This window comes from Pristiophorus japonicus, chromosome 11 (assembly GCF_044704955.1).
Source record: "Pristiophorus japonicus isolate sPriJap1 chromosome 11, sPriJap1.hap1, whole genome shotgun sequence".
Lineage (NCBI taxonomy): Eukaryota > Metazoa > Chordata > Chondrichthyes > Pristiophoridae > Pristiophorus > Pristiophorus japonicus.
Genome location: NC_091987.1, coordinates 54297255 through 54319805, shown reverse-complemented (window position 1 = coordinate 54319805; position 22551 = coordinate 54297255). Strand labels below are relative to the sequence as shown.

At 47.1% G+C, this 22551-nt stretch overlaps 1 protein-coding gene across 1 annotated transcript; it reads left to right on the top strand.

Moving 5' to 3' along the window:
* The first annotated feature begins 19944 nt into the window (after window positions 1-19944).
* LOC139275528 (gastrula zinc finger protein XlCGF7.1-like) lies at window positions 19945-20855 on the top strand. The gene is made up of 2 exons (XM_070892698.1): window positions 19945-20055; window positions 20415-20855. The coding sequence occupies exons 1-2, from the start codon at window positions 19945-19947 to the stop codon at window positions 20853-20855; spliced, it is 552 nt and encodes a 183-aa protein (XP_070748799.1).
* The last annotated feature ends 1696 nt before the right edge of the window (window positions 20856-22551 follow it).

Here is a 22551-nt window from a genome sequence, read left to right as displayed (position 1 = left end):
TTTTGCCATTGTCCATTTGTACTACCAGTAGCCTGTTTCCTTCCTTGCCCATTACTGTCCCTGCAAGCCATTTGGGACCCCTGCCATAGTTTAGTACAAACACTTTGTCCCCTTTCTCATTCCGTCACCCCCTCGAATTTCTGTCATGGTATTTAGTCAGCTTACGGCGCTTTGCCTCAACGATTTTGTGCATGTCTGGGAGGATTAATGAGAGCTTTGTTTTTAAAGTCCTTTTCATCAACAGTTGCGTGGGGGGGATCCCAGTCAGAGAGTGCGGACGAGATCTGTATGCCAGCAGCAGTCACGACAGGCGACCCTGCAGCGTGGGACCTTGGATTTTAAGTATGCCTTGTTCAATGATTTGCACTGCTCTCTCCGCCTGGCCGTTGGAGGCCGGCTTGAATGGTGCCGTCTTGACGTGCTTTATGCCGTGGTCAATTATAAAGTCTTGGAATTCTGCGCTGGTGAAGCACGGACCATTGTCACTGACCAAAGTGTCAGGGATTCCGTGCATTGCAAACATGCTTGCGAGCCTCTCCACAGTGGTGGAGGTTGTACTCGAGTTTAAAATGGTGCATTCAATCCACTTTGAAAATGCATCTACAACTACGAGGAACATTTTGCCATGGCCAGGGGCTCAGTGGAGCCTCCCTGGGGGCATTGCTGAGTTGGGCACAAATGGTGCACCTCCGGACGCAGAGCTCCAAGTCCGCGTCAATACCAGGCCACCAGACTTGGGATCTGGCTATGGCCTTCATGAGAACGATCCCCGGGTGCTCGTGGTGGAGCTCCCGGACAAATGCCTCTCTGCCTCGCAGAGGCATGACTACTCGGCTGCCCCACATCAGGCAGTCTGCTGGTAGTGACAGCTCATGCATGCGCCTGTGAAAGGGTTTTAATTTCTCGGGGCAGACATCGCGAGCCTCTGCCCAGTCACTGGTTAGGACACATCTTTTTACGAAGGATAACATGGGGTCGCTGGTCGTCCAGGCTCTGATTTGGCGAGCCGTCATGGGCGAACCTGTGGACTCAAAGGCATTGATTGCCATGACTATCTCACAGTCCTTTTCGTCAGACCCTTTCGTGGTCGCCAGGGGTAGCCTGCTGAGCGCGTCGGCACAGTTGTCTGTGCCTGGTCTGTGCCTTATTGTGTAGTCGTAGGACGCCAGCATGAGTGCCCACCATTGAATTCGCGCCGAGGTGTTGCCGTTTATTGCCTTGCTCTTGGATAGGAGGGACATGAGGGGCCTGTGGTCGGTTTCTAACGTGAACTTGGCCCCGAAAAGGCATTGGTGAATCTTTTTGACACCGTACACACACGCGAGCGCCTCCTTCTCTACCATTCCGTACCCGCGCTCCGCCCGCGAAAGTGACCTGGAGGCATAAGCTATGGGTTGTAATTTGCCCGCACTATTGACATGTTACAAAACGCACCCGACCCCATACGCTGATGCATCGCATGTGAGAACTAGCTTTTTACCTGGGTCAAAGAAAGTCAAAACACTTTTGGAACACAGAAGGTTGTGCGCCTTATTGAAGGCGCGTTCCTGGGCGTCCCCCCAAAACCAATCGCACCCATTCCTGAGTAGCATGTGGAGAGGCTCCAGCAGCGTGCTTAAGTTTTGCATAAAGTTCCCAAAGTAATTGAATAGCCCGAGAAAGGCGCACAGTTCTGCGACATTCCGGGGCCTGGGTGCCAGGCGAATTGCATCTGTTTTGGACGCTGTTGGGCGGATTCCATCAGCGGCAATCCTTCTGCCCAAAAATTCAAACTCGGGTGCGAGAAACAGGCACTTGGATTTCTTGACTTGTAGGCCTACCCGATCCAACCGCTTTAGTACTTCTTCCAAATTACGGAGATGGGAGTCGGTGTCCCTGCCCGTGATAAGTATGTCGTCTTGAAATACAACCGTCCCCGGGATGGACTTGAGCAGACTCTCCATGTTGAGCTGGAATATGGCAGCTGCCGACCTGATGCCGAATGGGCATCGATTGTACATGAAAAGGCCTCGATGTGTGTTGATGGTGGTGAGTAGCTTGGATTCTTCGGTCAATTCTTGCGTCATATACGCAGATGTGAGGTCTAATTTTGAAAAAAGTTTACCTTCAGCCAATGTGGCAAATAAGTCCTCCGCTCTGGGCAGCGGGTACTAGTCCTGTAGGGAGACTCTGTTTATGGTAGATTTGAAGTCCCCACAGATTCGTACGGATCCATCAGGCTTCATGACTGGGACGATGGGACTTGCCCAGTCGCTAAATTCCACGGGTAATATAATGCCTTCCCGCAGAAGCCTGTCTAGTTTGTGTTCAATCTTTTCCCTCATCACATAGGGTACAGCTCTGGCCTTGTGATGGACCGGTCTAGCATCCTGTGTGCTGTAGATTTTGACTTTGGCCCCTTTTAAAGTGCCCACACCTGGCTGAAAGAGATGTTCAAATCACTTTATAACTGTTGAGCAGGAGGTCCGTTCCTCTAATGACATGGCATGGACATCATTCCATTTCCAGTTTAGTTTTGCCAGCCAGCTTCTCCCCAGCAGTGCTGGGGGGTCTCCAGGGACAATCCACAGGGGAAGTCGGTTCACTGTCCCTTTGTGTGTGACAGAGAGCATGGCGCTGCCGAGGACTGGTACGATTTCTTTGGTATAGGTCCTTAGTTTGGTGTCGACCCTTGTGAGTTTTGATCTGTCTCTTTTATGCGGCCACAGTTGTTCAAATTGTTGAGCGCCCATGAGAGATTGACTCGCTCCCATATCCAGCTCGATGTTGACAGATATCCCATTGAGTAGGACCCTCATCATTGTAGGAGGCGTCCTGTTGTAGGAGCAGCGGCCATTGATCGTGTTGACCTGCTGTACATCGGTGTCCCGGGCACTGTCCCTACCGTCTTCTGGTCCGCTTTCCGACCCATCCGATTCGTATACCAGCTGAGCTGCCGTTATTTTGCACATGCGGGCCAAATGCCCTGTATATTCACAATTTCTGCAAACAGCCTGCTGAAATCGACATCCTCTTGACGAGTGCCCACCCCCACACCTCCAGCACAGACCTGTTCTATTGTTTAAAGTATTCCCAAAGAATGAGCTGTGTCTGGCTGATCTCTCGTGAGCTTCTCTCAGTTTGTAGTTGATTGCTCGCATTGTGGGTTGATGAGGTGTAAACGGCCGTTCCTGTGGCCCTTGATGGCTTCTGCTTGTTATCGAGAGCCTGTTCTCCCGGTTTTGTCTGTGTGTGGGGGTAGCAGCTTGTTTAGTGCTGTGAACTTCTTGTTCCGATATTTCGTTAGTTGTCGTACCTGCATTGTAAATCAACCTCATTTCTTCTTCCCCTACCAAGAATGTCTGTGCAACCAGTGCTGCTGCCTCTAAGGTCAGGTTCTTGGTCTCTATGAGCTTTTGGAGTATGCCTGCGTGGCCTATTCCTTCAATGAAAAAGTCTCTCAGCATTTCTCTCCTCAGTTCATCGGAGAACTCACATAAACCAGCCAACCTCCGAAGTTCCGCCACAAAGTCGGGTATGCTCTGGCCCACACAGCGTCTGTAGTTGTAGAACCTGTGTCTGGCCATGTGTAGGCTGCTTGCTGGCTTCAGGTGGTCTCTTACCAGTGTGCTCAATTCTTCAAACGACTTGCTTGCTGGTTTCTCGGGTGCCAACAGATCCTTCATTAAAGCGTATGTTTTCGAGCCACAGCTGGTCAAGAGATGGGCTCTTCTCTTGTCTGCCTTATCGTCGCCTAACCAGTCTTTGGTTACAAAGCTTTGCTGGAGCCTTTCTATAAAGTCCTCCCAATTGTCTCCCGCATTGTACTTTTCATCTGATCCGTTGTTCGCCATTCTGTGGATTCTGTAATCCCGTAACCCGTCGCCACTGTAAAGTCCTGTCCCCTCAGTACAGATTCACACGAGGCATATGGTCAAGTCAAGGTCACGCTGGATCTGCACCTTTATTTCACAGCTCTGGAAAGCTGCACTTGCCTGAGACCTCTCCTGATATACCTGTCTCTTGCAAGTGCACCCCTGGTGGTAAGGTATGCTGGTGGTTACAGGTCATATCTTATTACAGTCATGTATAGCATGTTAGGATACAGTTATATATGATAATGTAAGATACATGACATATACAATTATGAGGGGCATAGATAGAGTGGATAGGAAAGACCTATTTCCCTTAGCAGAGGGGTCAACAACCAGGGGGCATTGATTTAGAGTAATTGGTAGGAGGTTTAGAGGGGATTTGAGAGGAAGTGTCTGGATCTCACTGCCTGAAAAGGTGATAGAGGCAGACACTCTTAACACGTTTAAAAATTACTTAAATGTGCACTTGAAGTGCCGTAATCCACAGGGCTACGGAGCAAGAGCTGGAAAGTGGGATTAGGCTGGATAGCATTTTGTCGGCCGGTGCGGACACAATGGGCCGAAATGGCCTCCTTCCGTGCTGTAAATTTCTCTGATTCTATATCCAATTGTTGTAAAAGATATATGCAAAAATTACTGTACTGGCAAAGAGAAGGGTTAACAGAGATGAGGCATTGGAAGTAAAAATAGCAGGCTTATGCATATTATGCTACACATACCATGATGGGAGAAAGAATGGAAGCAATTTTTAAGGGACAAATCACAATTAAATCCCCATTACTTAAAAGCTCAACTCAGGTGAGGTTTCAAACTTAGAACTCTATTTATCTGGCCTTTTATCTCTAAGGTCTGTATTACACTTAAAGAATCAAGATGAGTTGAGGCATTTCAAGGTATAAGTTGCTATAAGTTTGTAATGTAAGATTTCTGATATTCCACTCTATGCTCATTATGCAATCTCATGGCCCTTCGGATAGAGTGAAGGGAATAGCGATCAGTAGCAAGAAAAATTTGATGCTTCAATTCAATGTATCATCAATGCAATATGGGGATATTTCGACTACAACAGACTAGTAGAAAGGTAGAATTTCTTTTAGTCTAATTTCTATACCACTTACTCATTAATATAAAAAAATGCTAATTCTAGCAGAACAAGTAGAAATTTCCCGCATGGATTCGAGGAATGAGGAGAAAATTGTAACAAAAAAAACAATCATCTAATTTAACCCTACATACAATTGACATTGATACATGCTACATTCATCTCAAACTTACTTGCCTCCTATTCAAGATTCAGCCTTTTCCACAGCTTTAAATGTTGTCTCAGTAGTTTTTATTTTTTTTTCTTTGTTTCCCCAGCTCCTACAGTCACAAATTAAATTCTCACAGCCTCCTTGGCCTTTTCTTCAAAATTCTCAGGCTCCCTATTTCAACATGTTCCTGGGCTGTCCAATTTGCAATGTCCAATGTCTGGTCATTTTGATATAAAACAAAGTAGAATGCTTGTTAATAAGTTTACCTTTGCCTTTAGATTTTGTACCTTGGTCAAACTTAGTTACTGTTTCAAAATCAAAACCATTTTAAGACAGTTGAAATCTTGAAAAGCCGAGCAAATGATTTTAATTCAGTTTAAAACTCAGAATGATGTTTATTGCAACCAGCACCAGAGAGGAACTTTATCGTAAAGCCATATTTGGGATATTCTAATTAGATTACTATGCTATGTTAGGAACACAGGAACATTAGAAATAAGAATAGGCCATTCGGCCCATGGGGTCTGCTCCACCATTCAATTAGATCATGGCTGATCTGCATCTCAACACCATTTTCCAGCCTTTGCTCTATATTCCATGATACCCTTGCCTAACAAAAATCTATCTATCTCAGTCTTGAAAGCTCTAATTGACCTAGCATCATGGCCTTCTGGGGCAGAAAGTTTCAAATTCTGAATATCTTTTGTGTGAAAGATTGCTTCTTGATTTCACTCCTGAATGGCCTCCTTCGAATTTTAAGAATATGTTCCCTTGTTCTTGATTCCCCCACCAGAGGAAATAGTTAATCCATATCTATCTATCAAATCCTTTTTAGCATTTTAAATACTTTGATCAGGTCACCCTTCAATTTCCTATATTCAAGGGAATACAAGCCAAACTTATACAAACTATCCTCATAATTCAACCCTCTAAATCCAGGTATCATTCTGGTGAATATGCACTGTACCCCCTCCAAAGCTAATATTTAAGTGTCAGCTGTGGCACAGTGGGTAGCACACTTGTCTCTGAGACACAAAGTTGTGGGTTCTGTAGGTATGTACATAAGGTCTGCCCACCAACAGGGGACACTACCGTCGGAGGTCCTAGGGTCATAGGTACACTCGTGCTGGGCCCGATATATAACCTGAACTTCACCTTTGTATCTTCACTTCTGGAAGCCATTAAAGACTGACCAGGTTACACCTGGTCACTGGCTCACAGTACGGAGTTCATTGTATCATTTCATACACCACAACTGGTGACGAGGCAAATACGAACCCACGCAAAAGTATGGCGAGCACAGCACGACCGAGTACTGTTGGAATTGTCGAGAGATTCAATGAGGGAGAGGATTGGGGAGATTTCACGGATCGTCTTGACCAGTATTTTGTGGCAAATGACCTAAACAAAGACGAGGATGCAGAGAAGCGCAGGACAGTTCTTCTCACCGTCTGTGGCCCCACGATCTATGCACTCATCAAGAATCTGCTCTCACCCACTCTTCCTACAGAAAAGGATTACAAGGAATGGTGTGCTGTAGTTCAGGAACACCTTAAACCCACGGAAGGGATCCCCTTATCCAGATATCGCTTCCATACACACGTTTGTCCAGAAGGCTAGGACGTAGTGGCATTTATTGCCGACCTGAGATGTCTTGCAGGGTCTTGCAAATTTAGGCCTGCATTGGAAGACATGCCACGTGACTTTTTCATGATCGGGGTCAACCATGAGGCGATCTTAAGTAAGCTGCTGGCTGCGGAGACGCCGGATCTCAGCAAGGACGTCACTATCGCCCAGGCTTGCATGTCCACGCAGAAAAGCACGAAGCAGATATCGCGACAAAACAGGAACTCCACGGCAAGTACTGTGCATAAAATTGTATCGACGGCCGGCAGAGCTGCCCATGGCAGGGCCTACTCAACTGCGTCTGCAAGACCGGGAGCTGCTCAAAGTTTGCTGTCGAGGGCCTACTCAACTGCGTATGTGAGAACGGGAGCCACTCAAAGATCGCCGTCGAGGGCCTACTCAACTGCGTATGTGAGAACGGGAGCCACTCAAAGTTCGCCGTCGAGGGCCTACTCAACTGCGTATGTGAGAACGGGAGCCACTCAAAGTTCGCCGTCGAGGGCCTACTCAACTGCGTATGTGAGAACGGGAGCCACTCAAAGTTCGCCGTCGAGGGCCTACTCAATTGCATATGCGAGATCAGGAGCCGTTCAAAGCCCGCCATCGGGCGCAAATACGAGCTCAACGTGTTGGCGTTGCGGGGGCAATCACTGACCTCATCAGTGCCGCTTCAGGCAGTATGTATGCAGAGGATGTGCGAAGATGGGGCATCTTCAGCACAAGTGTCCACAGCAGAGCAATTGAGCTGTGATACACCACGTGGATGATGATCAATCCAGCGTGGATCTGGCGATGCAGCCCAAGGCATTTTAGAGCTCCGAGGAGGAAGTGTATAGCGTACGTGCGTTCCTAACAAAGAGCCAACCGATAATGATGGAGGTAAAATTACTAACAAAGAGCCAACTGATAATGATGGAGGTAAAATTAAATGGCGTGCCGGTATCCATGGAATTAGACACAGGTGCGAGTCAATCGATAATGAGCCAGAGGACTTTCGAAAAGTGGGAGACCAAGGCAGAGTGGCCCAAGCTGAGTCCGATAAATGCGAAGTTGCGTATCTACACCAAAGAGCTCATACCAGTGATCGGTAGTGCAGCAGTAAGAGTGTCGTACGAGGGAGCAGTTCATGATCTACCATTATGGATTATCCCGGGCAACAGCCCATTGTTATTTGACAGGAGATGGCTCGAGAAAATAAAATGGAAATGGTATGATATCAAAGCTTTGTCATCAGTGGATGATGATTTGTGTGCTCAAGTGCTGAGCAAATTCCCCTCACTGTTTGAACTGGGAATTGGCAGCTTCAAGGGAGCCAAGGTGCAGATTCAACTAGGCCCAGACGCAAGGTCTATCCACCACAAAGCCAGGGCGGTCCCACACATGAATGAGAGAAAAGGTCGAGCTCGAATTGGACAGGCTACAACGCGAGGGGGTCATCTCACCGGTCGAATTTAATGAATGGGCCAACCCCATTGTTTCGGTGTTAAAGAGCGACGGCATGGTCAGGATTTGTGGAGACTACAAGGTCACGATCAACCGAATTTCGAAACAAGATCAGTACCTGCTACCGAAAACTGATGACCTGTTTGCAACGCTAGATAGGGGAAAATCGTTCACCAAATTGGATCTAACGTCGACCTACATGACACAGGAACTGGTTGAATCATCAAAGAAACTTATGTGCATCAACACGCACAAAGGACTGTTTATTTACAATAGGTGTCCATTTGACATTCGTTCGACGGCAGCCATATTTCAGAGAAACATGGTGAGCCTATTGAAATCTGTCCCCAGGACCGTGGTATTCCAAGACAACATCCTAGTCACAGGTCGTGACACCGCCGAGCACCTGCACAATCTGGAAGAGGTTTACGTCGTTTGGACAAAGTGGGACTCAGGCTTAAACATTCGAAGTGCGTTTTCATGGCACCAGAGGTCGAATTCCTTGGACGAAAGATTGCTGCAGACGGAATCAGGCCTACAGACACGAAAACAGAGGCTGTCATAAATGCGCCCAGGCCCCAGAATGTGACGAAACTGCGTTCGTTCCCGGGTCTTCTCAACTACTTTGGTAACTTCTTACCCAAATTGAGCACAGTCTTAGAGTCTTTGCACAAACTGCTCAGGAAAGGAAACAACTGGGTGTGGGGTGAACTTCAAGACAGAGCCTTTGAGAAGGCAAGAAATCTGTTGTGTTCCCAAAGGCTACTGGTACTGTATGACCCATGCAACTGTCTAGTTTTGACCTGTGATGCATCGTCCTATGGGGTCGATTGCCTACTCCAGCAAGCCAATGAGTCAGGCAAACTACAATGAGTGGCATACGCATCTCGAAGCCTGTCCGAGGCAGAAAGAGCCTACGGTATGGTAGAGAAAGAGGCTTTAGCATGTGTTTATGGGTTAAAAAATATGCACTAGTACCTGTTTGGGCTTTGCTTCGAGCTGGAAATCATTCACAAGCCGCTTATATCGTTGTTCTCGGAACATAAAGGTATCAATACCAATGCGTCGTCCCACATCCAGAGGTGGGCACTAACATTATCTGCCTATCATTATGCCATTTGTCATAGACCAGGCACCGACAACTACGCTGATGCATTGAGCCGGTTAATGTTGCCCACACCGGAGGTGGAAATGCCAATGCCCGCAGAACTGCTCGTGGTCATGGATACCTTTGAGAGTGAAGGATCGCCTGTCACTGCTCAACAAGTTAAGACCTGGACCAGCCAGGATCCGACCCTATCGGTTGTAAAATATTCTGTTCTTAACGGGGACTGGTAGACCATCCCCAAGGAAATGGGTGATGAAAGCAAACCGTACAGCCGTCGCAAAGACTGTTTACTGTGGGTTAATCGTGTTGTAATGCCCAAGAAAGGCAGGGCAAGATTTGTATGGGAGTTACATTGTACGCATCCCGATATTGTCAAGATGAATGCCATTGCCAGGTCCCATGTTTGGTGTTTGGCATTGACTCAGACTTAGAGTCATGCGTGCATCAGTGCAGCACTTGCATGCAGTTAAGCAATGCCCCAAAGGAAGCTCCGCTCAGTCTGTGGTCATGGCCATCCAAACCGTGGTCTAGAATCCACATCGACTTTGCGGGCCCCTTCCTCGGTAAAATGCTTTTTGTGGTGGTGGATGCATACTCCAAATGGATAGAATGTGTGATCATGTCATCCAGCACTTCCACTGCCACCATTGAGAACCTGAGAGCCACGTTTGCCACACATGGTCTGCCAGACATTGTTGTCACCGACAACGGACCGTGTTTCACGAGCCTGGAGTTTCAAGAGTTCATGAAACGCAACGGCATAAAACACGTGAGGTCAGCCCCGTTCAAACCCGTGTCTAATGGGCAAGCAGAGCGGGCAGTTCAAACCATCAAGCAGAGCCTGAAATGAGTAACTCACGGTTCCTTGCACACACGCCTGTCATGCATACTGCTCAGTTACAGGACAAGGCCACACACGTTCACCGGGGTCCCGTCTGTGGAACTATTGATGAAGAGCGGCCTCAAAACCAGGCTCTCTCTAGTCCATCCTGACCTTGGCGAATGATACTGAAGGGGTTGACTGTGGATGGGCAATGGCAGACATTTAGAGACCGCATGGATGAACTACAACAATTGTACATTCCTGTCTGTCGTAAAAATAAAAAAGGGAAGGTGGCTCAACCGTGGCTATCAAGGGAAATCAGGGATAGCATTAAAGCCAAGGAAGTGGCATACAAATTGGCCAGAAATAGCAGCGAACCCGGGGACTGGGAGAAATTTAGAACTCAGCAGAGGAGGACAAAGGGTTTGATTAGGGCAGGGAAAATGGAGAACGAGAAGAAGCTTGCAGGGAACATTAAGACGGATTGCAAAAGTTTCTATAGATATGTAAAGAGAAAAAGGTTAGTAAAGACAAACGTAGGTCCCCTGCAGTCAGAATCAGGGGAAGTCATAACGGGGAACAAAGAAATGGCGGACCAATTGAACAAGTACTTTGGTTCGGTATTCACTGAGGAGGACACTAACAACCTTCCGGATATAAAAGGGGTCGGAGGGTCTAGTAAGGAGGAGGAACTGAGGGAAATCCTTATTAGTCGGGAAATTGTGTTGGGGAAATTGATGGGATTGAAGGCCGATAAATCCCCAGGGCCTGATGGACTGCATCCCAGAGTACTTAAGGAGGTGGCCTTGGAAATAGTGGATGCATTGACAGTCATTTTCCAACATTCCATTGACTCTGGATCAGTTCCTATGGAGTGGAGGGTAGCCAATGTAACCCCACTTTTTAAAAAAGGAGGGAGAGAGAAAACAGGGAATTACAGACCGGTCAGCCTGACATCGGTAGTGGGTAAAATGATGGAATCAATTATTAAGGATGTCATAGCAGTGCATTTGGAAAGAGGTAATATGATAGGTCCAAGTCAGCATGGATTTGTGAAAGGGAAATCATGCTTGACAAATCTTCTGGAATTTTTTGAGGATGTTTCCAGTAGAGTGGACAAGGGAGAACCAGTTGATGTGGTATATTTGGACTTTCAGAAGGCTTTCGACAAGGTCCCACACAAGAGATTAATGTGCAAAGTTAAAGCACATGGGATTGGGGGTAGTGTGCTGACATGGATTGAGAACTGGTTGTCAGACAGGAAGCAAAGAGTAGGAGTAAATGGGGACTTTTCAGAATGGCAGGCAGTGACTAGTGGGGTACCGCAAGGTTTTGTGCTGGGGCCCCAGCTGTTTACACTGTACATTAATGATTTAGACGAGGGGATTAAATGTAGTATCTCCAAATTTGCGGATGACACTAAGTTGGGTGGCAGTGTGAGCTGCAAGGAGGATTCTATGAGGCTGCAGAGCGACTTGGATAGGTTAGGTGAGTGGGCAAATGCATGGCAGATGAAGTATAATGTGGATAAATGTGAGGTTATCCACTTTGGTGGTAAAAACAGAGAGACAGACTATTATCTGAATGGTGACAGATTAGGAAAAGGGGAGGTGCAAAGAGACCTGGGTGTCATGGTACATCAGTCATTGAAGGTTGGCATGCAGGTACAGCAGGCGGTTAAGAAAGCAAATGGCATGTTGGCCTTCATAGCGAGGGGATTTGAGTACAAGGGCAGGGAGGTGTTCCTACAATTGTACAGGGCCTTGGTGAGGCCACACCTGGAGTATTGTGTACAGTTTTGGTCTCCTAACCTGAGGAAGGACATTCTTGCTATTGAGGGAGTGCAGCGAAGGTTCACCAGACTGATTCCCGGGATGGCGGGACTGACCTATCAAGAAAGACTGGATCAACTGGGCTTGTATTCACTGGAGTTCAGAAGAATGAGAGGGGACCTCATTGAAACGTTTAAAATTCTGACGGGGTTAGACAGGTTAGATGCAGGAAGAATGTTCCCAATGTTGGGGAAGTCCAGAACCAGGGGACACAGTCTAAGGATAAGGGGGAAGCCATTTAGGACCGAGATGAGGAGGAATTTCTTCACCCAGAGAGTGGTGAAACTGTGGAATTCTCTACCACAGAAAGTTGTTGAGGCCAATTCACTAAATATATTCAAAAAGGAGTTAGATGAAGTCCTTACTACTAGGGGAATCAAGGGGTATGGTGAGAAAGCAGGAATGGGGTACTGAAGTTGCATGTTCAGCCATGAACTCATTGAATGGCGGTGCAGGCTAGAAGGGCCGAATGGCCTACTCCTGCACCTATTTTCTATGTTTCTATGTTAACGATCATGTCGAAACCCGACGTCAACGCCAGCAGTGATATCACAACCGCGCCGCAGTGTCACGCGACATATCTGTAAATGACCCAGTGTATGTACTTAACCATGGTCAAGGGCCCAAGTGGCTCCGGGGCAATGTTATGGATAAGGAGGGTAACCAAATGTATATGGTTAAGCTCAAGAATGGGCAGATGTAAGGGAAACACATTGATCAAATCAAGCTGAGACACACTGACGAACCGGAACAGTTGGAAGGAGACACCGCAAGCCGAGACGACCAACCAACTCACGTCCAGCCATCAGAAAAACCCACTGTGGCCAACACCCAGCCCCAAGTCAGAAAGCACTGGGATTGTACTGAGACGGTCAGCCAGGGAGCGAAGGGCTCCGGACCGTCTGAACTTGTAATATGGACTTGTGCCAAGAACTCAGCGGGGAGGGAATGATATAATGTATGTACATAATGTCTGCCCACCATCAGGGGGCACTACTGTCGGAGGTCCTAGGGTCATAGGTACATCATGCTGGGCCCAGTATATAGCCTGAACTTCACCTTTGTATCTTCACTTCTGGAAGCCATTAAAGACTGACCAGGTTACACCTAGTCACTGGCTCACAGTACGGAGTTCATTCTATCATTTCATACACCACAGGTTCATGTCCCACTCCAGGAACTTAAACACATAAATCTAGGCTGACACCCCAGTGCAATGCTGAGGGATTGCTGTCGTAGGTGCCGTCTTTCATATGAGATGTTAAATTGAGGGCCTGTCTGCTCTCTCAGGTGGACGTAAAATATCCCATGCCACTATTTCAAAAAAGAACAGTTGAGTTATCCCTGGTGTCCTGGCCAATATTTATCCCTCAATCTGTTATGTTCATACTCTTGTTTGTTGTACAAAATTTCACTGAACGGACATTGGGACCCTGCGGGTGCTATTCAGACACTACTGTAAACATTCTGGTTCATGTTGGTTTTGGGTCACCATTTTTGGTGTTGCTATAAAGGACACAGTTAAGTTAAAATACACCTGTTTCAGTTAATCTGCTATTTACATGTACAACATAATTTGGCGAAGAGGATGAATCAAATGAACCTCCATACCCCCACCCACCCCTTCCCTTGCCCCAGCCTGCCTTTCCTCTCCATACCTGCAGGCACTCCAATCTCATGGCCGAGATGGATAAAAAGCTTTTCTATGTACATCGCGGCGAGTGGGTTAGATGGCAACAACGTAACACCAGCTCGCCGCCGTGCAATACTTATCGACTGCCTTGACACCAAAGGCCAACGCATTTTAGCCAAATTGAAGACACAGAGTCCTACAAGCGGTAAGCGCTCTAGAGAAATATTTTGGGCCAAAAAAAAGTATCATAATGCAGAGATACAAATTCCGCCAAAGTGGGCAAGGCAACGGTGAACCAATCAAACAGTATATAATTTAATTAACTGAACTGGCCACTACGTGTAACTTTGGAGCACTCACAGAGAAAATGATCAGGGATCAAATTATTGAGAAAACAACGATCCCCCACATTCGGGAATGCTTGCTAATGGAGGATGACAAATTGACATTTGACAAAGCAACTAATTTGGCCATCTAAATCGAATCAGCGCTTTCCGATTCTAAAGCGATAAGATATCCTGCCGCCCCCCCCTCCCCCGTGCAGCAGGCTTCAGCTACAGCCCATGTGCAAGACGTCCGTCCAAAGCAGAAATCACAGTAGAGCCCCAGGGTTAGCAATAATCCACCGACTACGGATCGCGGGCCTAACTTTCACTGCTTTAACTGTGGGGACAAATCACATTCAGCAAAGAGTCCTAACTGTCCTGCACATGGGAAGAAATGCTCTGCATGTAGTAAAATGAACTATTTTGCTAGTGTCTGTCACTCATCGCAGCATATTCGACATGTGGACAACCTCGATAGTGATGAACACAATGTGGTTGACATTGTTAGTGATATTTTGCACATCAGTCCAGGCAAATTCAAGGACTGTCATGTAAACATTGACGGTACACACATCTGCCTCCTCATTGGCCTCGGAACCAAAATCTCCATATTGAGCGAGGCTGTGTATGAAACCCACTTCACGCACTGTCAACTGCAGCCTGCAACTTCCACTCTACATGTATACTCCGACTCCAAAATTGAAATACTTGGGGTCATATCTGTCCCAATATACTACAAGGACATAACATTGGAGAACTTTTCCTTTCAAGTCGTGAAGGGACAAAGCCTCATGGGTGTTGACCTTTTTGACAAGCTTGGGTTCAAAGTTTACGACCCAACCTGCACACCTGTGTACATGGTGGACTTTGACAAGCAGTATCCCTCAATCTTCACAGAGTGACAACAACATTCTGTTATTGTCCCCACGTTGACCCTTCCATCAAATCGGTTACCTAGCGACTTTGCCGTCTCCCATTCGTGGTTTGCGACCAAGTATCCGCAGAATTAACGCGATTCGAAACTCAGGGGATCATTGAGAGGATCGACTCTTCACCCTGGATCTTGAACTTAGTCATTGCTTGACGTAAAAATGGGGCGATCTGCCTATGCATCAACCTGAAAGAGGTCAACAAGACCATAATCCCCGACAAATACCCTCTTCCTACCATCAACACACTGTCTTCAGAATTCCACTGCTCAATAGTTTTTACAAAACGCGACATGCACCGCAGTTACCTGCAAATACCCCTAGCAGAGGACAGCAAACGACTCACGACATTCACGATGCATGATGATCTGTATCAGTATCGATGCAAGCCCTACGGACTATCTTCTGCACCAAGTGCATTTCAGAAGATTTTCATTACTATGCTAACAGGCAGAGAGGGAGCCCTCAATCTGCTTGACGATATCGTCGCCCATGGACAGACAATGGAAGAACATGACCAGTGACTTCACGCAGTTATGGCTAGACTTGCTGCACATAACATTACACTTAATGTCGATAAATGTACATTCACTGCTGGAGAAATAAACTTTCTGGGCTACAGAGTCACAGCACAAGATGACGCTTGACAACATTGACGCGATCCAGCGAATGCAGGAGGCTACCAACGTCAAAGAACTTTCATCATTCCTCGGCACTTGCAACTTCTATCTTAAGTTCATCCTGCACTAAGCCCAAATTGCCAAACCACCTCGCAAGTTGATGCGCAAGGACGCCTCTTGGGAATGGTCAAATTCCCAGGCTCAGGCATTCACCACGCTTAAGGAGAAAATCACATCCCCTCACGCATGGATACATCAGGCACCGCCATGGTGCTGTGCTTTCGCAATGGAATAATGGCCTGGAACACCCAGTAGCCTTCGCCTCTCGCACGCTCTTGTCTGCAGAACGTAAATACTTTACAGGGGAACGCAAAGCACTTGCTTGCATCTACGCATGCGAATGCTGACACATCTACCTCTATGGCAGGAAATTTACCCTCCGTATGGATCACCAAGTGCTAACTATGCTACTCGCTACAACTGGATCTGGGCATAGACCACTACGAATCAGCCGATGGTCAGATCGCCTTCATCAGCTTAACTTTGATTTACAGTACATCGCTGGCAGTCGCGACCATGTAGCTGACATGCTCAGCCGCTCGACACCTGCTTCAGACTCTGGTGCTGACTTGTTCACAGATGACGACACATATGTCACGTCGATCATCACTCAGTCCATCAGAAACCTTGTCTCAAAACCGAATCACAGCGTGATGCTACACTCCAGCATGTGTGCCACTTCCTCCAGACGGAGTGGCCTAAGCAAATTCTGCAAGAGCTGAAATCCTTCCACAGACTTCGCGATGATTTTGCCATTTGGAACGACGGCTGCCTAGCTCATGGTGATAGAGCAGTAATTCCCAAGTCGCTTCAACAGCGCGTTCTCTCCTTGGCACACGATGGACACCCTGGCATTATCCGCATGAAGCAGAGATGTCCCGATTCAGTATGGTGGCCTGGGATTGGCACTTGCATCGAGGAGTTTGTCTCTCACTGTGAAGCGTGCTGTTTGAGCGAAAAGGCCACAAACATCCAACCAGCGCCAATGAAGCCCATTCCATGGCCACAAAGACCATGGCAACAACTTCAGCTGGATATCTTCGGTCCAGTTGAAGCAGTTCCACAGCATCAGTGTTTCCTTGTTGTAGTACATGACCTGCATTCCAAAATGGCCAGAAATCGTTCCAAAATTTCAGTGACCTCATCAACGAGCGTCACTATTCTACACTATTTAAGAAGTGGGGATTCCCAGAGGTCATAATCACTGACAATGGAACACAGTTTGTGTCCGACCAGTTTGCGGATTTCCTCACTCATCATGCTGTCGAGCATCGCCTCGCTGCTCGGTCATCATAGGCAGTCCCTCGAAACAACGATGACTTTCTTCCACACCAAAAAGGGATCAGTGCACAATGAAGGACCTAATATTCCAGATCCAGAACTACATCGTGAAGGGTGGAAGATGCCTGTGCTTGGATTTTTTTAACGCTGTTGGAGGGCTCCCGGTGCTGCAGTCGGTAAGTAGAAAATGTTTTATTTATTGATTTATTGATTTATTGATTGAAAAAAAAAATTATTTCTTATTAATTTTTTGATTGATGTATTGGTTGATTTATTGATGTATTTATCATTTATTATTGATGATGGCTCTTTATTTGTAAAACTGAAGTGTTTAATGTTTGTAAACTTCCCTTTAAACACCCCCCCTTCCCCATTCCCCACGCCTGATTTGTAACCTACGCCTGATTTTCTAAAGTGTAGACAAGGTTTTTTCGAGCGTACAAAAATCTTCACTTACTCCATTCTAAGTTAGTTTGGAGTAAGTTTTCACTGACGAAACTTTGAAAACAGGCGTAAGTGGCCGGACACGCCCCCTTTTTAAAAAAAAAATTCTGTTCCAAAGTGAAACTGTTCTAACTGATTAGAACTGGAGCAAACTAAATGCCGAGAATTCCGATTTCTAAGATACTCCGTTCTACACCAGTTGCTCCTAAAAATCAGGAGCAAATCATGTGGAAACTTGGGGCCATGAATGCCCAAATGGGAAGCGATGTGCTTTTAAACCTCTCACACTATTTCTCTACAAAGTACATCTCTAATTATCAACAGCAAGCTGCAATATCACTTATTGGAATATGAATGTTTGAGTAAATAAAAGTTTAGCTAATGAACTACCTGCATTTATTTTACAAATATAATATTTTCTTACTTTAAACAAACCCTTTGAAGTTTTTTTTTGCCTTTTACTTGTTGTTGTGTGTTTTTAGTCTTTAGGTCCCTGCACACCACCAATGCATTCTCAGCTGAGGGAAAAGGTGGCCCACTTGCTCCCAGATCTCTGACTGTGACCCGTGGTGTCTCGCCCTCCACATTTATGGCCTTGTGGGGACATGCTCATTATCTGTCGACCCCCTCCTTCTTGCCGACAGTCCAGTGGAGATTCCAGATTTGCTGTGTGAAGGACAATGGGCACAAACTCACATCCCACCATTTTTTGCTGCCATTTGTTGAATTGGCAGCTGTGCCAGTCTCCGTTAATTATTTATTACGTTCTTCAGTTTTTTGAAGCAGAAACAGTGTCCACAAAGAGCTACTTGTGCTTCAAAAGTCTCGAGCCGCTCTGCCAAACAGGCACGTAGATATTCAGTACAACAGATAATCGATCAATTGATCATTTCATTCACTTATTGAGAGAAGATTTTACTATTTCACGCCACATTTTGTGTATTTAAGATAGTATCTGAATTTATGATTATAAATTATTGGGAGGGTAGAAGTGGTGTGATGCTCAACACTAAGGGCCCAAGTTTCCACAGGATAAAAAACGGGCGCCCCTCTGAGCTGGGCGCCCGTTTATCGCGCCTAAAACGGCGCCAGAAAAAAAACGCGCTATTCTCGAGCGCTTTGCAGCTCCTTGTCTGTTTGGCGCGGCGCCCAGGGTGGGCGGAGCCTACACTCGCGCCGATTTTGTAAGTGGGAGGGGGCGGGTACTATTTAAATTAGTTTTTTTCCTGCCGGCAACGCTGCGCGTGCGCGTTGAAGCGTTCGCGCATGCTCAGTGTGAAAAAAAACATTGGCACTCGGCCATTTTTGTAGTTCTTTGTAGCTGTTTAATTTTTGAACATTTTTTAATAAAAGCACATTGCCATCAGCACATCAGCACTGAGGCTTCCCTTCTCACTGTCTCCTTCCCCTCCCTCCCCTCTGTGGCAACAAACCGCTGTCTCCTTCCCCTCCCCACCCTCCGCGGCAACAAACGGCTGTCTCCTTCCCCTCCCTCCCCTCCGCGGCAACAAGCCGCTGTCTCCTTCCCCTCCCTCCCCTCCGCGGCAACAAACCGCTGTCTCCTTCCCCTCCCTCCCCTGCGCGGCAACAAGCCGCTGTCTCCTTCCCCTCCCTCCCCTCCGCGGCAACAAGCCGCTGTCTCCTTCCCCTCCCTCCCCTCCGCGGCAACAAACCGCTGTCTCCTTCCCCTCCCTCCCCTCAACAACCCGCTGTCTCCTTCCCCTCCCTCCCCTCCACAACAACAAACCGATGTCTCCTTCCCCTCCCTCCCCTCCACAACAACAAACCGCTTTCTCCTCCCCCCACCCCCTGCTCAGCGGCACGAACGGCTTTCTCCCCCCCCCTCCCGCTCAGCGGCAACGGACGGCTGCAGAATGCTCCCTGGCTGAAGCACTTTCACACAGGTAGGAAGATGGTTTATTTAATCTTTTCTTTGCTTATAAATGTTTATTCAGGTTGGATTTATTTGTATAATATTTGTAGAAGCATAAATAAGGATTTATTGAGTTCCCTTCCCCCCCCTCCCCCCCCCCCCCACCTCGTTCTGGACGTCTAATTTGTAACCTGCGCCTGATTTTTTAATGTGTAGAACAGGTTTTTTCAGTTCTACAAAAATCTTCACTGGCTCCATTCTACTTTAGTTTGGAGTACGTTTTCACTGTGGAAAACTTTCAAATCAGGCGTCAGTGGCCGGACACGCCCCCTTTTGAAGAAAAAATTCTGTTCCAAAGTAGAACTGTTCTACCTGACTAGAACTGCAGAAAAAAAATGTGGAGAATTGCGATTTCTAAGATAGTCCGTTCTCCACCAGTTGCTACTAAAAATAAGGCGCAAATCATGTGGAAACTTGGGCCCAGAGAGTGGGACTGTTTCAAACTCATTAATTTAGCACTTTGTTCTCACCAATGTGCACGGTCCCTTTAAATCTGCTGCACAGTGTCTCTTCCAGCGGTGGGAGCTGGTGAGCAGACCCTTTAAATCTGCTGCACAGTGTCTCTCTTCCAGCGGCGGGAGCTGGTGAATGGTCCCTTTAAATCTGCTGCACAGTGTCTCTCTTCCAGCGACAGGAGCTGGTGAGTGGTCCCTTTAAATCTGCTGCACAGTGTCTCTCTTCCAGCGGCGGGTGCTGGTGAGTGGTCCCTTTAAATCTGCTGCACGGTATCTCTTCCAGCGGCGGGTGCTGCTGAGTGGTCCCTTTAAATCTGCTGCACAATGTCTCTCTTCCAGCGGCGGGAGCTGGTGAATGGTCCTTTTAAATCTGCTGTATGGTGTCTCTTCCAGCGGCGGGTGCTGATGAGCGCCCTGCGCGGGGCCCCGCGATTGGTGCGTGACCATGCGACCGCCCATCTTAGGGGGAACATTGGTGGGCGGCCCTCAACAGCTCAGCAAATCTTGTTAAGTGGCCCTCCAGCCCAAATAATGGCCCACCCCTGCCCTAAACCATCTTTAATTGTCTTCTGCCTCCGGATGTAGCTGGAAAAGCTTTTGCAATGATTACCATAATTGAGCACTATCTTCTGTTCAATCTTCTTTTCCAAAGATCTCTTAGCTTCTCTAATGGCTGCTTTTGTCTCCCTCAGTTGGGGGTGATATTTCTCTCTCTTCTGTAAACTGAATTCATCTGGATCTGAACTGGGTTCAACGTGAAACAGTTCAGGGAATCAGGCCTCATTCATCCCTAGGCCAATGCTGGACGGTCGTGTTCTGTGTATGGACGAGGATTCAGCCGGTCCTCTGGGCTGGCGAAACACAAACGCAGTCACACTGAGGAGAAACCGTGGAAATGTAGGAACTGTGAAAAAGGATTCAATTACCCGTCTGAGCTGGAAACTCATCGACAAAGTCACACCGGGGAGAGGCCGTTCAGCTGCTCCGTGTGTGCGAAGGGATTCACTCGGTCATGTGACCTGCTGACACACCAGCGAGCTCACACTGGGGAAAGTCCCTTCACTTGCTCTGTGTGTGGGTCTTCAACCCATCGACTGAGACAGCAACTTGTTCACACCAATGTGAGACCTTTTAAATGTTCTGACTGTGAGAAGAGCTTTAAAAATAAAAAGGATCTGCTGAAACACCAGCATGTTCACACTGGGGAGTGGCCATTTACCTGCTCCGTGTATTAGAAGAAATTTGCTTGTTCATCCAGCCTCACTGAACATCAACTTGTTCATACAAATGTGAGACCTTTTACATGTTCTGACTGTGAGAAGAGCTTTAAAATGAAAAAGGAACTGCTGGCACACCAGTGCACTCACACTGGGGAGTGGCCGTTTACCTGCTCCGTGTGTGGGAACGGATTCAACAGTAATTACCACCATCTGAGACATCAGCGAGATCACACTGGGGAGAGGCCATTCACCTGCTTCATGTGTGGGAAGGGATTCACTTGATCATTCAGCCTGCTGAGACAGCAGCAAGTTCACAAGTGATTGCAGGGTTTGGATTCTGCTGTTATTGCTGCTGTTAATCACATCCAGGACTGAAGCATGTTCATTCCACTGTGGAACTCCACTGACCCTGCTGAAGGTTGTAGGCTCAGGGAGTGGGACCTCTAGAAGTGGACTGTAGGAATGGATTTCGCTATCCTGACAAATATATGGCGCGGTACAAGAGGGATCGGTGCTGGGACCACAACTGTTTACAATATACATAGATGACCTGGAAGAGGGGGCAGAGTGTAGTGTAACAACATTTGCAGATGACACAAAGATTAGTGGGAAAGCGGGTTGTGTAGAGGACACAGAGAGGCTGAAAAGAGATTTAGATAGGTTAAGCGAATGGGCTAAGGTTTGGCAGATGGAATACAATGTCGGAAAATTGGAGGTCATCCACCTTGGGAAAAAAAATAGTAAAAGGGAATATTATTTGAATGGGGAGAAATTACAACATGCTGCGGTTCAGAGGGACCTGGGGGTCCTTGTGCATGAATCCCAAAAAGTTAATTTGCAGGTGCAGCAGGTAATTAGGAAGGCGAATGGAATGTTGGCCTTCATTGCGAGAGGGATGGAGTACAAAAGCAGGGAGGTCCTGCTGCAACTGTACAGGGTATTGGTGAGGCCACACCTGGAGTACTGCATGCAGTTTTGGTCACTTTACTTAAGGAAGGATATACTAGCTTTGGAGGGGGTACAGAGACGATTCACTAGGCTGATTCTGGAGATGAGGGGGTTAACTTATGATGATAGATTGAGTAGACTGGGTCTTTACTCGTTGGAGTTCAGAAGTATGAGGGGTGATCTTATAGAAACATTTAGAATAATGAAAGGCATAGACAAGATAGAGGCAGAGAGGTTGTTTCCACTGGTCGGGGAGACTAGAACTAGGGGCACAGCCTCAAAATACGGGGGAGCCAATTTAAAACCGAGTTGAGAAGGAATTTCTTTTCCCAGAGGGTTGTGAATCTGTGCAATTCTCTACCCAAGGAAGCAGTTGAGGCTAGCTCATTGAATGTATTCAAATCACAGATAGATAGATTTTTAACCAATAAGGGAATTAAGGATTATGGGGAGCGGGCGGGTAAGTGGAGCTGAGGCCACGGCCAGATCAGCCATGATCTTGTTGAATGGCGGAGCAGGTTCGAGGGGTTAGATGGCCTACTCCTGGTTCCTAATTCTTATGTTCTTATATTCTTATGTTCTTATGTTCTTATGAATCCTTGTTGGTTAGAATGTGGAATGCACTGCCTGAATGAATGGTGGAGGCAGACTCAATCATGGCTTTCAAAAGGCAATTATATAAGTATCTGAAAGAAAAAGATTTGCAGGGCTACGGAAAAAGGGCGGGTGAGTGGGACTAGCTGAAGGATTCTTGCAAAGAGCT